Here is a 14,913-nt window from a genome sequence, read left to right as displayed (position 1 = left end):
GAGTTCTGTTAAGTCTTTGGGATATTAATATATTCTGAAAATTAGGTATTTGATATATTTTAACCTGATGCAGCTAATATAAAAATCATTTGTTTTGTCAATGCTTCCTGGACTAGAATTCCACTTTTTGGTCCTTATCCTAGGTAAGACATTGTTTGCAAATTGTGCTTCTTGGGAGGGTGTTTGTAAAAGAAAACCTAACTATCAAAGATGTTGCTAAGGTATTAAGGTACTGGTAAAAGCAGAGTGGTTGTCATAGTGACAGTTAAAAATAAACGGTAAAATTGTTCTGGCTTTTTTTTTTTTTTTTTCAGTCTACTGAAGAAAATTGAGCGGGAAACATGGAGGGAAAGTGGCGTTTCGTTAATCGCCACTGTGACCCGCCTCATGGAGAGGTTGCTGGACTACAGGTGAGTGATTATCACCATTTATAAGTAGGGTTGTCCTCTTCAAAACATTAGCAGGCAAATATGGTGATCTTGTGCAAATGGTGACTGCGCATGGACACATCAATTGTATGTGCTCAGGATCTTTGACAGCAGCTGTTTAGTCAACAGGAAAATGAGACGAGCTGGCTGAAAACCAACCCAGTAGCCTCCCCATGGTATGAAAATCCACTGGCGTGTACGAGTTTCCTTTCAAGCAATATAGGAACTTTTGGTAGTAGGTTAGTGACTCAAGTCTGTCTGAAGGCACGGAGCTCAATACTAATCACTTGACAGTTGTTTTACGGAATATGTAAAATTCTTACTACTATGTCAATCATGCTTAGTTGTAGTGTCAGCCAGCACAGTAAGTATGTATACAAAGATATGATCTCTGGGTGAGAAGCTCGCATCTGACTGTACCACATGAACAAAGGAGGGGGAAATAAGAGAGAGATACTCCCTTTTAGGAGTGAGAGATTAAGAGGGATTTTCTCAGTCACTTGTGAAGTCCTTGTAGAAACTTTAAACAGATTTCAGCTTAGTTCTCCTTATTGCCATTAATAGTAGCACTTTGTAGAGCTTAAGTGTTAGGTTTTTTCCTCAATTTCATGGGGGACACGTGGTAAGATCTGGTACTCCACTTGCTGTCCTCACTGATAGTTTGAAAGGAGAGCTATTTTGTCAACAAAGAGACTGAACTCTTAATTTCTAGAAGCCTGGCGGTGCTATTCCTCTTCAAGGATTGTTTGGATTACAACCTCCAGGGCTCTCAATTCAACATCTTTCAAAACAATTGTGCATACTGGTGGTTATGAGAGTATTTGGGGTGATCATTTAGCTCGTGTATGCAAGAATGTTTTAAAATTGCATTAAATTTTTTTAGTGACTACATGGTAATGTCTGCCTGTTATTTTTTTGCTCCAATATGGTTATACAGAGACTACTTTTTTCTTTGTGATAATCAAACTCTATGTGGTTCCATTTTAACCTTTGGCTTGAGGGTCAGATCCGTTGCCTTCCCAAACAATAAATGATACTAATTATAAAGTGGTACTGAGAAAAATTTGGTGGATCTTGCAGCATTTTACAGAGAAGGTCAGTCTCATTCTGTTTTTTCGCAGAAGAGGAATTTATGCTGTAATTCCATGGCCAACTTAGATGTACACTGTCTCTGAAGAAAGCAGACTCATCCCTGCTCATTCCATCATGCACATCACCCTCTTCCTTGTGCCAGCACAAGTGTTTGTGCTGCGCTTTGGTGATCTGACTGACGTGGGCTAAAACTAACCTAGCAGAAGATAGTCCTAACCTGTATCTCTTCCTGAGGTTTGTGCAGGCAGCAGTGCAGGACTGGGAATGAGTGCCTGAGAGCAGGAGGGGTACAGGACTGCCTCTTCTGGCAGCCATGCTGGCTTCTGCTGGCGTGATTTGAACACAAGGTATGAAGAAATCAAATGATCTCCAGCAGTCACCCAGCAAATCAATGACAAAACCAGAATAAAACATTTACTTTCTTGATGACTGAGGTATTCCATGTCCTAGAAAAGGAGACAGGAAGTCCCTTACATGCCTGGGTCAGCTGTTCACCCAAATGCCTTTGGGTTGCATCATTTCGGTTAGCTTGCTGAGCTAAATATGTCTGTTTTCTGAGGTGTGCTTCACTATAAGAGGATAAACGTAATTCCTTTTGACTTTCATTACTTTCTGTTTTAGGGACTGCATGAAAATGGGAGAAGTGGATGGCAAAAAGATTGGCTGCACTGTTAGCCTTTTGGTTTGTATAATACTTTTTCGTTCCCTTTTTGATTCCAGTTGAGCATTTTCTAATATACAGCCACACATTTGAATGGGAGGTATCTTGCTTCCTGATGCAGTTTGAGTGGAAGTTGACAGAATAACACTGTACTTAGGATCACTGATTTTCTTTTTCACGGTGAAATTGATACAGTGGGGAGTTAGTCTTCCCTGGCATTTTATAATTGGGCTCTGAGAGATCCCTAATACTGCCTTATTCAATTTCAGTCTCTTCCTACCGGATAAACTTCACCAAAGTATTTCCCCAAGTTTAATTGGTCTCTGAGTTCATAGAAACACACAAGCCTTTCCTCCTTTCCCAAACCCAATAAAACTTACATGATTTTCTCCTGTTCCCTTTCTTCTCCAATAACTGACACAAGTTGCTTCTTATGACCTGTAATATGGGATATCTTCTGAAGACTGCAGGCTATCTATTCTCTTCCCAGTAGAAGAGCCAGAAATGCTGCTCAAGACCACCTCTTGTTGTGTTATCATCATTACAACAGACCAATGGTGCAAATTTGTATTATGAAAAAGATTTGTTTACAAGATGTATCTTGATTCTAGGCCAGTTTCCACTGACAAGTTTGTTGACTTCCGTTAACCTTGGAAAGTTTCCATTTTCATGCTGAATGTTTTGGAAAGCTATATTTTTAGCCAGGAAAAAAAAAAAAAAAAACCAACAAAAAACAAACCAGAATAAGCTGACTTGTAATTCTGCATTTTTGACGTCAGTGAAACAATTTGGTATCAGTTCTAAGTAGCAGTTACACATAAGAGAATAAAGGATTCCTTCAGTAGGAAAATACTGCTCTCTAAATAGGGATGATGTTTACTACGTACCCATAGAGCAGCTGGCTTTCTGTCAGAATATCTGGCATGATCTGAATTCTGTAAAGCACCTGGATTATTTTCATTCTATCACTAAGGAGTTTTTAAACCATTATTAGGAGATCATCTAAGATTTGCACAAAAAGAAAATTAAAATATTTAAAAACCCCAAAACACCATAATACCTTTTAATGGGATTTTCAATGACTACTACAGGCTAAGGTGGATTTCATACCTGAACAATTTTTCAGAAAAAATTTAATACTATTTGCACACCCCAGAAACAACAAATGCTAAATTTTGAAAAGGAAATTTCAATTACAGAAATAGCACAAAAATTTTAAGCCATTTTCTTGCCCATATGATGGATGAACTGGTTTTCATCTCAAAAGATGTTTCATGCAATGAGTAATTAGAAGAATGTATAATGTTAAAATTATTTGAAGTACAGAGGAGGAAGCAATATTTCATTTTTCACCACTACTTTGAAGGTATTCTGACTTCCAAAGATAAGAGGACTTGATGGCATGAAAAGAGAATTTTTATGTTGTTTTGCCATAGAGGTATATGCTATTCTTCCAGAAAATAGAATTGTCCAAGTTAACCAAGTTATCAAATTAACTGGCATTATGCCACGTCATGAAATATGCAGAAGGGGGGGTATGCACCAGCAGCAATAACGCAGATAAAAGAAGGTAGGAACATTTTCTCACTCTCCCCACCGTCTGGATCATACGGAGTAGGTTTCACATTAGTAATGCTTGTTTAAGAGGTGTCTAATGGAGTTAGTTCCTTATGCATAAGAATCACCTAACTCCAATTTGAAAGTTGAATTTCTAATGAAAGAACTCTGTCATCACAGAGTTGTTCCAAAGCATTGAAAGACCTGTCAGCTTCACCTCTGTGCCTGGGGAGATCATGGAACAGATCCTCCTTGAAGCTATGCTAAGGCACATGGAGGACAGGGAGGTGATTCAACACAGCCAGCATGGCTTCACCAAGGGCAAGTCCTACCTGACCAACCTAGTGGCCTTCCATGATGGCTACATCAGTGGACAAGGAAAGACCTATGGCTGTTGTCTATCTGGACTTCTGTAAGGCGTTTGACACGGTCCCCCACAACATCCTTCTGTCTAAATTGGAGAGTTATGGATTTGATGGGTGGACTGTTTGTCAGATGAGGAATTGGTTGGATGGTCACATCCAGAGAGTAGTGGTCAATGGCTCAATGTCCAGATGGAGATTGGTGACAAGGGCGTCCCTCATGGGTCTGCGCTGGGACCAGTACTGCTTAATGTCTTCACCAATGCCATAGACAGTGGGATCGAGTGCACCCTCAGCAAGTTTGCAGACGACACCAAGCTGCGTGGTGCAGTTGACACACCTGAGGGATGGGACGTTGTCCAGAGACTCAGGCCAGAGGCTTGAGAAGGGGCCCCCGTGAACTTCATGAGATTCAACAAGGCCAAGTGTAGGGTCCTGTACCTGGGTTGGGGCAACCCTGGGTATCAATACAGGCTCTGGGATGAAGGGATTGGAGTAGCCGTGCTGAGAGGGACTTGGGGGTACTGGTGGGTGAAAAGCTGGACATGAGCCAACAATGCGCACTCGCAGCCCAGAAGGCCAACTGTACCCTGGGCTGCATCAAAAGAAGCATGGCCAGCAGGTCGAGGGAGGTGATTCTGCCCCTCTGCTCCACTCTAGTAAGACCCCACCTGGGGTACTGCACCCAGCTCTGGAGCCCTCAGCACAGGAAAGACATGGGCCTGTTGGAGCGGGTTCAGAGGAGGGCCACAAAAATGATGAGAGGGCTGGAGCACCTCTCCTGTGAGGAAAGGGCTGAGAGAGTTGGGGTTGTTCAGCCTGGAGAAGAGAAGGCTCCAGGGAGACCTTATAGTGGCCTTTCAGTACTTAAAGGGGGCTTATAAGAAAGATGGGGACAAATTTTTTAGCAGGGCGTGTTGCGATAAGACAAGGGGTAATGGCTTTAAACTAAAAGAAGGTAGATTCAGACTAGAAGAAGGAAGAATTTTTTTTACAATGATGGTGGTGAAACACTGGAACAGGCTTCCCAGAGAAGTGGTAGATGCACCATGCCTGGAAACATTCAAGGTCAGGTTGGAGGGGATTCTGAGCAACCTGATCTAGTTGAAGATGTCCCTGCTCATTGCGGAGGGGTAGGACCTTTAAAGTTCCCTTCCAACCCAAACTATTCTATGATTCTGTGAAGTGTATTGAATACCTTCTGGTAATTCGCTGAGTAGTTTTTCTCAGGCATCTCTGGTGCTCATTAGGATTTGATATTTAATTGATATTTTAGGTTCTAGTAATTCAAAATTGTATCATCTTTTTAGAAAGAGGACGTTTTCCTGTGATGCTCTACACTGCCATATAGACATCATGCCATTTAAGTAGAACGTGTCCAAATTGCCTGTTTTCAAGCTGGTTTTTTTCTTAGGAAAAGAAGTCTTTATTAATTGGGGAAGTCTACTTCTTACATCATGTCCCCTTTTGAAGACTTCATCTGCTGCAGTTTTTATCTTGAAATAGTTTATTGAAAAATGACACGACACCTTTGTTAGCACGATGTATTTCCTGAGCTGTGAGTGAGTTGCCTTGCTGTGGTCTGCCTTATAGACCACCTGGACATTGTCAGAGCTGAGCTTCAGAGAAGAGCCAGTTGATTTGTATAGTTCAGACTTGTGCACGTACTGCAGCCTTTAGTGCTTAGGGGTAAGAGCCGAGAAGTCTAGTACTGCAGTTCAGTGCCATATTTTGTCTTAATCTTTATGCTTTATTGCTCGCAATTCTGTATTGTAGATTATGCTTTTTTTCAGACAGGTAAATATGAAGATACAAACAGATATTTTTTCATTTTCTCTTCTAAAGAGAAGCTTATGTTCCTGATCTATACCTTGTGGGAGGAAAAGAGGTGTCATTGAATTATAAAAACAGATGGTGGCCTAAAGCAGGCATGTCATTACAGAGCTATTGATAGCTAGTCATTTTCTCAAGTCAGTTAAAAAAATAGTTTCTCTATAAAGTTTTTATTTTGATAATGTTCCTCCCACCTTTCTCCTTGATAATAACACAATTTAGGAAACAGTGGCACAGAATAAGAATACTGTACAATAGGGGGAAAATTTTGGTCACTTGCTTAGAGTTCAAAATAATAGGTGATTTGAATAATAGAACAGAAACTGTTAATTGTAATGAGGACCAGTGCTAGATTCTTCTATACATTTTTATTAAGCAAAGCAGATCATCCTGAACATTAAGTGTGGCTAGCAGGGGGACGGTAGCTGCATGTCCATAGTGTGTATGGCAATACTTGCGAACAGTGCTATAGGGTTATACTTGTCTCCCTATAACTTTTTCATACTTTGTTTTAGGGCTTGCAAGTAGATTATGAATGTTTTGAACTAAAAGTGTTGACATTGCATTCCGTATTTTATCTATGTAACAACAAATAGCAGTTACACACCCCAAAATCTTTAGCCACTTCTAGAAATTTTGTCCTGGGTATCACCTTAGAGCGCAGCTTTGTGTGTTTCAATCATACAGTCCAATATTTATGCACCAGTTACCAGTTCCTAGCATCAGGTAATGCTGAAGAAGTCACGTTTTTCATTCAGGACTTTGCTGTTTACAATACGAAATAGTTCTTCACAAAGCTACCAAAATCCTTCTGGCATTTTGCTACAACCAAAGGAAGAGTAGACATACCAGGCAGTAGATATTTTGTTAAAATATGAATACAAATTTCAGAGTGCTGTCAATATTTTAAAACCAACATACAGCTTTCAGCAGGATGTTAAATGGCCTAAGTAAGGATATATGGGTTCACTTTCTGGATAGGTTAGTATATACAAAGAAAGAACTGTCAGATTCCAGTTCTTTCAGGTTCTTCCTCTTATGTTCTATGACAATTTAAATAAAAAAACATTCAGGATCATGTTGTCTTGTCTACTGAAAATTTACTATTCTATTTACTACTTCTTACTATATTACTGCAGTTACGTGTAATGACTTTGTACATGTGAAACTTTCAAATGTATGCGTTTATTTCTAGAGCATTATGTTTGAAGTCTTTCGTTTGTAACCACTGTCATATATTTATTAACTGCTACCTTTCATTCAAAATTCAACTTTATTGCAGAATTTTTACAAGACTGAACTGAACAAGGAAGAGATGTATATTCGCTATATTCACAAGCTCTATGACCTACATCTGAAAGCACAAAACTTCACAGGTAATTGAGTACAAACTACAAAAAGATATTTAGGACTGGACCGTGATTTGCAGTCTTTTGCAAACCTGTAAGCTGTGTCCTCAGTGGAGAACATACCAACACAGGCAACAGCAGAGTTTCCTTGCCCAATTAATCTCTCTCAAAATATGGCTTTTTTTCAGCCCCTCAACTCTACTTGCTGTGCCACGTTGAATGTAAATGATCACTATTGATACACACTAGCAAGAAATGTGTGATACGGTCATTCTTCACCCAAAAGGAGTGAAGTTTAGAGGAAGTTTTTATAAGTCCATTTGGTAGTATCTGAGCCTGTATACTGTTTTGTAATGCTGCTGGTTAGCTGTTTGCTGTGGTGTTTCGACACAGCTGTGTTTCAGAACCTAACTTTTAGATTAAAAGAAGAAAAGAAAGGAAGACCTGTATCGCTTACTAATGATGAGACAGACACACTAAAACCTCTAACCAGTGTAGCATTCTGCTGGTGTCTTTCTGAATCTTCACATACCACGTTTGCAGTAATATTGTCCAAGATTTCTCAATGTGAATTTAGTGCCAGGGCTGGCCATTATCTTTTAAATGAAGAAGTAAGAAGATAATGTGCATGGTTGTTGCTTACACAACGTAAAGGGCACTTCATTTAGGTAACTACGTGACATCAATAATTGCTGGAGAAGATAAAATCAGTATCTCTTTAAATTAAACTATCTTTGGTTGCCAAAATATTTAACTGACCTTATAATACCTCCATCTTTTCCCCAGTGTTTGCAATTTCTAGTGCATGTGTTCAGAATCTCTCCAGAATTTTTTCCTTCTTAAAAGCAGATCACTTGGCTGGGGGTCACTAGTAAAAGGATACAGGTACCTACTGCCATGGCAAATTTCCTTATGCTTTTCTGCTATCCGTAAGAAAGATCCTTCACTTGGAATTTCCACATTCCCTTTGCAGCTCATGGGTTTAAAGTGTAGACTGGTTAGCCAGATGTATTTAAGGAGAGATTTTAATTTCCTCATGTGACCTGGCAGTAGTGAGTCACAAGAGAGTTTTGATTATCAAGCAGTATCTTTCCCACAGCTGGCTTTTGTGCCAAACTATTCATTTCCTGATTTTACATAACAGATCTTAGTAACTCTTTAAGCAATGTTGAGTTCTCTATGCATTGGCTGCTAAGATGTGTCCAGTTTACCTTTAGCGGTGATATGAACCTATTGTTTTTCAATTGTTTTGCTATCCGTTCTTATTTTAAACAGTATTTTGCTCAAAAATTATTTCCAGGACTTTGATGTATTTCCTGTGTATTTATTATTAACATGTGTGATTTTTGCATTCTTTGCCATGGTAGATTCCACGAGACTGATTTATTTTTTTTTGTCATGAGAGCCTTAAGGAAGAATTGTCTCACACCCGTGACATTGAGATAGAGTCAGTCTTTCCACTAGAAAACAGACTCATGTAGCCCATTACCTTCCCTTATCAACACACAGACCTTTTGGAAACCAGCTGACCTAAAGTACGTGGGAGTAAGAAAAGAAGTTTGCTACTTCGGCAGCATTCCTACATGTCGCACCATTAATTTGCTAACTGCATAGTTTCGTTCTAGGGATGAAGCCAGCTTGCCCTTAAAATAATTTTTCTCTCCTTCCATAGTATAATTTACAGAACTGTCTCTAATAATCCTCTATAAAAAAAAAAAAGTCCTTATTAATATAAAATGTAGCTTCAAATCTTTCTTTAACCAGCACTCAGTTACAACTATAAATATAACTGTCTTGAGGCTGAAGCACATAAACGCACTGATTCCTCTTGTGTCCTCTCAGTCACCTCAGAAGTGTAATGAAATTGTCTTTGTATCTATCCATCTTAGAAATGTTTAGGTTTTTGAATCTCTCCTGTTAAAAAAAACTAATTGAATTTCCCACATCATGAGTCAACCCTGTTTATCTCTCCTTACTGTTTTGGTGCACAGCCAATAGTTACAGACCTCTCCCACAGGTACCAATATGTTATTTATTATACTGGCTACTGCCAGGACGCTGGGTAAAGGGACTCTTCGGACTTTCTGTCCAGTATGGCCATTCTTATTTTAGAAACCTTCTATATACATTTATGATAACTTAAAAAAAATATATATATATTGGTATGGCAGGCAAAAATCTGTTCAAATGAAGGACTTGCATGCCAAGTTAGAAAGGAAGGGTCAGAGGGAGCTATCCTGACATGTGTTTATGTTCTGCTATCTTTTGCTTCCTTATGATTTTGAATGATTTGTTGTTATCAACTTCATGGACTTTTTTTAAATTGATATATGAATGTGCTGCATATTTTGAGTACCAAACTGTAGCTTGAAGCTATGACAAAAGATGTTACCAGTCAAGCAGCCTGAAAGCTGTGTGATGCCAGAGTTAAAACTGCGCAACTTCAGCCGTGTCCTTTGCACGTATGTATAGCCGTGCAGCATCATTTTGCACCATGTTTAGCATTTTACAACATAAGGATTCAAAGCACGTTCTCCCACAAACATCTGCTGCAGTGATGGTTTTTCACCCACGGGTTCTTAAGCTGGACGCGTAAGAGGAACACTACTCTTAGGAAAAACTCTGTGGAGTTTGGTTTAAGTCACCTGTCTTATGAGAACTCATAAGGCAGAGGCAGAATTACGATATGGTTGTCTGGGGCAAACTTTATAGTTATTTTTTGCCTTATGTACAACCTATAAAACCTGCAATAAAGTAAGTCCACTAGGCAACTTCTTTCTCCAGTGCAGCACATCTCCAGAATGTGGCCCATCTTTGTGCTGACTGATGCAAAGTGGTCCTGTGAGTGGAAAATAGACTGTGAACACTGACATGGAAAACAATAATGCATGTGCACAGTTACCCAAATTGAATTGTCATAGCCAGTAGTAATTCCGGTGTTTTGTAACTGACCAAAGTCTGATGTTGCAATAGAGAGGTTCGTTTAATATTAGTTTTAGTGTACTATTTCTGAGGAATTGTTTAGATCAAAGTAAAAATAATAGTAATAATTTTTATATTCCCATATAATTTCTACCGTGATCTAAAGATTACTACACAGTTCTCTGACCAGACAGCAACAATAGGTTTGATCCCTTCCAAACCTATAAATAAATAAATAAAGTTTAAAAAATAATAATAATTATGTGTTCACTTCTAAATTATTTGTTATGGTAGAGTGTTAAGACTCAGCTATGAGGGATTTATTTCTATTATGGAAAGAATTAGTCTATTAAGCAGATATCTGCCTCTTCATTTCCCTCCCAGCCCTGATCTCTTTGGGAGTGTGTCCACAGTCCTATCTGTCTTCTTTCCTCTTTCCCTACTGACGTTCCTCATCCTCTGGTCCTCGTTCCCTTGTTCAGACAGCAGAGCCAGTGAGTGTTTCTCCTTAGCAATAGGAAAGACTAGGGCTAAGCGGGGAATTGTTTTCTTAATCTGGCTGTCCCCTTTGTATTGTCAGACACCAGGAAAACTGTCCCAGTGACTCTACTTTAAATAGTGTGTGAAATTGTAAGATTAATTTATTATAGCTGAAGATAGTAACTCTGTCCAAAACCAGTACCACCATCTGTCATATACTTGAATTAAATCAGCTACCCATTAAAAAGGTGCATCTCGTCAGGAGCGTTCACGTTTCTGTGTACTTGGTTTGGCTGTTTTATTTGTTTGGTGTTCGTAAGTACCGTGCTGTAATTTGTCTTGCAGAGGCTGCCTACACGCTGCTGCTGTACGATGAGCTGTTGGAGTGGTCTGACCGGCCGCTGAGAGAATTTCTCAACTACCCCATGCAAACAGAGTGGCAACGTAAAGAGTGTCTCCATCTGACCATCATTCAAAACTTTGATAGGGGAAAGGTAAAATAGTCCTATTTCAGTGAGTGGATCTTGAAAGGATAGTTTATTCATTTTAGGACGTTACTGCTGGGGCTGCAGTCCTTTCTCATATAGAGGGGAAGTGTTTGTCTCATTGCCTGATTAAGCAGTTACTTAGCGACACAGTAGGTTTCTTCTAGTCCTGTGCTTGTATCCTAGAAATCCCACACTGACATGTGACAATAATTTGCACTTGTGTAGCAATTTGCTTTGTAACTGTCAAAGCGCTTCATAAAAGATAACATAATTTTCCCCAATTTTAAAGGTGGTGAAAATGAGCCATATAAAGCTGATGAAATTCACTTAGTGACCAAGTGAGGGGAAAAAAAATCAGGGGTCTGGATTATAAGGACTATGTTTACACCTTCTAAATCATGTTGCATCTTTTAGAATAGCAATTGCAGAATCTCTAAAAAGAAATGAGTTTTGGGGACCACAGTTCATTGTCATCACTGAGAATGTTTATTCTGAATTAAGCAAGAATAATTATGCTGTAGTCTAAAATTTTATATACTAATTTCTATGCATCGTACTTTGCGTGATGATTTGTCTTGCTGCTAAACATGCAATTGATTGCAATTTTGTGTAGCTAGTGTAATATTCATGTGAGCTGAGTACATGTAATCAAACTCATGCTGATCATCAGTTTTTTCAAAAAATTCTGTAATTATCTTAAGGAGTTTAACTAATATGATGCAATAAAATATTTTCCAATCTACAAAAATTAAGGAGGATATGTTAAGAAGATAATTTTAAAATGCAAAAATGATAGTGTTGAATCAATCTCATATGTAGTATCAAAAGAGACGTCTGTCACTCTCGCAATGACTTATATTATGTGCAGTGATAGTTCTAAAAAAATAATTTATTAAATAAGTCTCTAAATATATTTTCAATCCTTCAAAGAATTCATCAGTATTACTCAGCAGCTATCGGTATTGCTAGCGGACATTATGTTGGAGTATTTTCAGTTACTGGAAGTATGACAGTGTAGAAAGAACAGATCACTAACAAATCACAAATTATCCAACAGTTGTTTTGAAATTGCTGAATATCTTTTACTTGCTTGCAGTGTTGGGAAAATGGCATTATCTTATGCAGGAAAATTGCAGAACAGTATGAGAGCTACTATGACTACAGAAACCTCAGCAAGATGAGGGTAATGTACCTGAGTACTTTTCATCAATCAGAGATCCAAAAGCTTTTTAGTTTGGGTTATAAAGTATCACTTAGAAAATTAAATTTGACGTGGAATGGTCTTAGGTTTGGGTTGCAAACTTTATTTTTTAGCTTGTGTTTTCTTTTTACTGTAAAGATTATAAAAAAGGAGTGTGAGCTTTTTGAAGAAAAATGGCAAAATAACTGATCTTGCAATGTTTGTACCTGTACAGCGCCCCTTTTACGACGAAGGTCGCATAACGAAGCTTATGCAGAAAAATTGTATTACAAATTCACTTTCATTGGTTTCCTGTGGTTTATCCAGGGAATGTGCTCTATGCAGTCCTTCAGTAGGAGCAGCAATGTATCTGCATGTGTAACTGGGAGCAAAGAGGTTGCAACAAGCAACGTACACCTTTGCAGTTTTTTAATTTAATGCTTAAAAATACGGTCTGTTTAATACCATATAGCCAAAATGAATCTTGCCTGGTACAGTCTTCCTGCTTTCTCTCACATTTTTCTTAGAACTCTAAGCATTGTTTCTTTCTTCGTTCTTTCTGATACTGTGTTTTAAAGATTATTCAGTCTTCCCTTTTCTTGTCTGCTTCGGAAGGATTCAATTTTATATTACAGCTTCCTTTTTAAATTTTCTGTAGGTGTGGGATACTTGCTGCTAGGAGTGACTAAAGTAGACTTAATCCAGAGCTGCTTAACAGCATGATGCAAAATTCTCACCACAGAGCTATGTGGCAGTACTCCCTGTGATCTGCTTATTCCATACATCTTTATATATCCCAAGGGCAGAATCCTATAAGTAAAAGCAAACTGACTGCCATCACAGGAATAAAATAATTAGTTTATGCCTGTTTAATTAATTGTATTTAACGTGTTTTGTGTTTGCATTAGGAAATATCCTTCTACTATATCTGTGCCACCTATGTTTATCCAAAAATGGAGGTGTGGGGATTTCTCACAGCAATGTAACTAGGCAGCTTTTGATATCATATACACATCAAATAGCTGTCTGCATTACCTAAAATAGGGCTAATACTGAGGGGCTTTTCACCGTATTAAAAAATTACGAACAGAGGACGCTTGACTGAAATATCATCAGAAAAAGGGGGCTTTGACATTAAGATCGCTTTGTGTCAGTGTTTTGAGTGAAATAAAAGCAGGATGTATCGATCAAAAGTGATGTTAATTGCTATCGTGAGGTTTTTTTAAAGTAACTCACATTAGATGCTTAAATCATTGGTATCTGGTAGGATTTGGACACAACTCTTTTGAATGTGGAAAGTGGACTTTGCTGACTGAACTGACCACATTACTGCCATGTGTTTGGATGATTAGCAGGTTACTGGGTCATATGTTTCAAACTGCATTTCTATGACTTCCATTTTTCATTAAAGAACTATGCATGTTGTCATTAATCAAATATTTTACCCCTTTGATATAGACACTTCATATTTAAAAGCACTTTTTTTTTAATTCTTGGAAATTCTCAGGTCATTAAGAGGTACAATTATTTAATCTGATGCATTCAGAGACATCTAGATGTCCTTTTTGTTGCTCAGAGGTGCACTGCAATTCCAGTACTCCAGAGCAGTTTGCTGAAAGACCCTTCCTTTTGTGATAGTTGAAGGTGAAAATATGTTTTCAGAAAAAACTAATTGCATTTCTTATCAATCTCACCCAGATGATGGAAGCATCTTTGTATGATAAAATTATGGATCAACAGCGTTTGGAGCCAGAATTTTTCAGAGTTGGGTTTTACGGAAAGAAGTTCCCATTCTTCTTGAGAGTAAGTGAATTGAAAATAATCAGAATGGAGCAATTCTGGAATTCATGCTGTCGTTCATAAACACTTTATGTGAAAATTTGATCGTACCATGTACAAGTTCTTATCCTGTGAGAAACAGGGAATTCTTTGAAGTGCCTTTGAAAATGTTAGTCGTGTTTACCCTGTTCCCCTCTTCTGCAGTCTGCAGCGGTTCAGCTGCTTTGACTGTCACCTTGGGAAGAGAACAGAATCCATCTTATTCATGGAGCCTCTGTAGTCATAATCCAAGCTCCCTCTTCCTATGGTAATTCAAATAAGTGATGAAGGAACTTCCTCTGTATGGTGGAGGCCTAAAAAGCCTAATTTTTCTTTGCCTTTGTGGTGGGGAAAATGACAAAATCCAAATGGTAAATATAGCACGAAACTCTCCCCTTTAAAAGCAGTGCACAAAAAGAATCTGACAGGCACATAGTTTTTTATATTACCTAGTAGTCATGTGAATATAACATCTGTGTAAACCAATTTGAAAATGTGAATTAGAATTTAATGTTTAGATTACTAAAAATACATCAAATGATGAAGTACTGGGGGAAATTGTGCAATAGTGCAGTACTTTCAGACCTGTAGGTCTTTCACTGCTTATGCATCTGCCCTGGAAGTATTTATACATTTCCCAAGTTAAATGTACTTAGCACAGATTTATGCTTGCAGCACCAGCAAAGAACACCTCAAAACTTACATTTGATTTTTATTTTTTTTTATGGCAAAGCAGTTTGCAA

The 14,913-nt window shown here is 38.3% G+C and overlaps 1 protein-coding gene across 4 annotated transcripts in view; it reads left to right on the top strand.

Annotated features, from left to right (window-relative positions):
* The window catches only part of DOCK4 (dedicator of cytokinesis 4), a 254,777-nt gene that overhangs the window by 213,382 nt on the left and 26,482 nt on the right, over nt 1-14,913 (top strand). For 2 of the 4 annotated variants that reach the window (XM_063323183.1, XM_063323181.1), the window contains exons 33-39: nt 117-143; nt 315-410; nt 2,142-2,202; nt 7,216-7,309; nt 11,030-11,178; nt 12,269-12,355; nt 14,051-14,155. In XM_063323183.1, coding sequence (XP_063179253.1) covers nt 117-143; nt 315-410; nt 2,142-2,202; nt 7,216-7,309; nt 11,030-11,178; nt 12,269-12,355; nt 14,051-14,155 — 619 coding nt within the window. The remainder of the gene's footprint in view (nt 1-116; nt 144-314; nt 411-2,141; nt 2,203-7,215; nt 7,310-11,029; nt 11,179-12,268; nt 12,356-14,050; nt 14,156-14,913) is intronic. The other 2 variants (XM_063323184.1, XM_063323182.1) reach the window with 1 other exon arrangement.

The sequence above is a fragment of the Chroicocephalus ridibundus genome, chromosome 1 (assembly GCF_963924245.1).
Source record: "Chroicocephalus ridibundus chromosome 1, bChrRid1.1, whole genome shotgun sequence".
In the NCBI taxonomy this organism is placed as follows: domain Eukaryota; kingdom Metazoa; phylum Chordata; class Aves; order Charadriiformes; family Laridae; genus Chroicocephalus; species Chroicocephalus ridibundus.
The sequence above is the reverse complement of the archived record's forward strand: the minus strand, read 5'-3'. Positions and strand labels throughout refer to the sequence as shown.